Source organism: Aplysia californica, unplaced genomic scaffold (assembly GCF_000002075.1).
Source record: "Aplysia californica isolate F4 #8 unplaced genomic scaffold, AplCal3.0 scaffold00048, whole genome shotgun sequence".
Lineage (NCBI taxonomy): Eukaryota > Metazoa > Mollusca > Gastropoda > Aplysiida > Aplysiidae > Aplysia > Aplysia californica.
The window spans coordinates 435,661-436,988 of record NW_004797318.1 but is presented as its reverse complement, the minus strand read 5'-3'; the positions used below and the strand labels follow the sequence as shown (position 1 = coordinate 436,988).

The window sequence follows — 1,328 nt, the reverse complement described above, 5'->3', positions numbered from 1 at the left end:
TGTGTGTGTGTGTGTGTGTGTGTGTGTGTGTGTGTGTGTGTGTGAAGTGCAAACTTTGGAAACTATGTTTTTTGTTCCCTGTTTTTGTTTTATGTTGTTTTTTTGTTGTGTGGTGTAAAGTTGCAAGATGGCGGCCTTTCTGAGACTGAAAACTCAGACGGTCAACGTGCTAACTTTGGATTTGAAAAGTATGATGTTCACGGCTGGCTATGAATCAAGACTAATCGATTATAATCAATAAGGTGATTTCGGCTAAAGTGCAAAGGCTTTGCCTAAAGTGGGGGGCAGATCATGAAAAGATGTAATTTTAGGAACTTGGGAACACGCGCAAAGAACAATGAAAGACAATATGGTTGGTTGTAGAATTGGAATCGTGCAAAACTGAAGAAAAAAAATTAGAACAAAGTATATATAATATAACGAAAAAATACATTATTGCGTGAGCAATATGTTGTAAGCAGCCATTTTGCTCTCTCCCGCTATCATTGTCTTTGCTCTCGGAGATTCCCGCTGCTGCATAATCTGCCTCGGGCTGTCACGTGGCATCTGTCTCGGTGAATCACGTGGCTGATCAGCAGTGGAAGACGACGATGACGTCATGGTGGGCGTGGCATGTATGTCTTTCCGCCGCACAAAGACGCGATTTCCTGGTTTGGGCTGGAACTCCATGTCCTGTTAGGAATTTTTTTTTTTTACTTTGATTACACTTTCTATAAAACTAATAAATTGTATGCAAAAAAAATGGTGAAATAGTATGGGTTTAACACATCTATCAACACTATTAGGTTATTTAAGAGGCAGGACCTCCAAGTTTAACGTCCATCTCCGAAAGAACCGAGCTAATAGATGGGAAATTAGTGCAGAGTGCCTTTGTCAAGGAGAAAACGTCGGACCGAGCTGAGGCTCGAACCCCGAACCCGCAATCTCACGATTACGAGTCTGGTAGCCTAACCACTAGGTTACCGACGCCGCCTAAATTAGATGCTATCAAAATAAAGTAACAATGAATAATACAAAGAGACGATCTTAATAATAATAATAATTGTTTTATGGGTGACCATTTAGGGTTGTAATCTAGCGAAATTTCCTGTGTAGCATAATAACACAGAATGAAAAGTAGGGATTTGTTTTGTATAAAATTGCAACAAGATGGCAGTCTATGTGAGACGTGAGCAATATATTATATGTTGGGTGGTAATAATTACATGTATTAGATTGAAGTCTGGTCTAGTCTATTATGTTCTGCTCCCTTTCGTCCACCATTCTATTTAACTCTTTTCGTCTTTCGCTCTCTCTCTCTCTCTCTCTTTCTCTCTCTCTCTCTCTCT

At 39.8% G+C, this 1,328-nt stretch overlaps 1 protein-coding gene across 1 annotated transcript in view; it reads right to left on the bottom strand.

The window, feature by feature from the left end:
• Positions 1-105: 105 nt before the first annotated feature.
• LOC106011051 overlaps positions 106-1,328 on the bottom strand; it is a gene marked incomplete at its 5' end in the record, with an annotated part of 11,035 nt that continues 9,812 nt past the window's right edge. Inside the window, 1 exon segment of the mRNA XM_013079320.2 lies at positions 106-672. Coding sequence (XP_012934774.1) covers positions 433-672 — 240 coding nt within the window.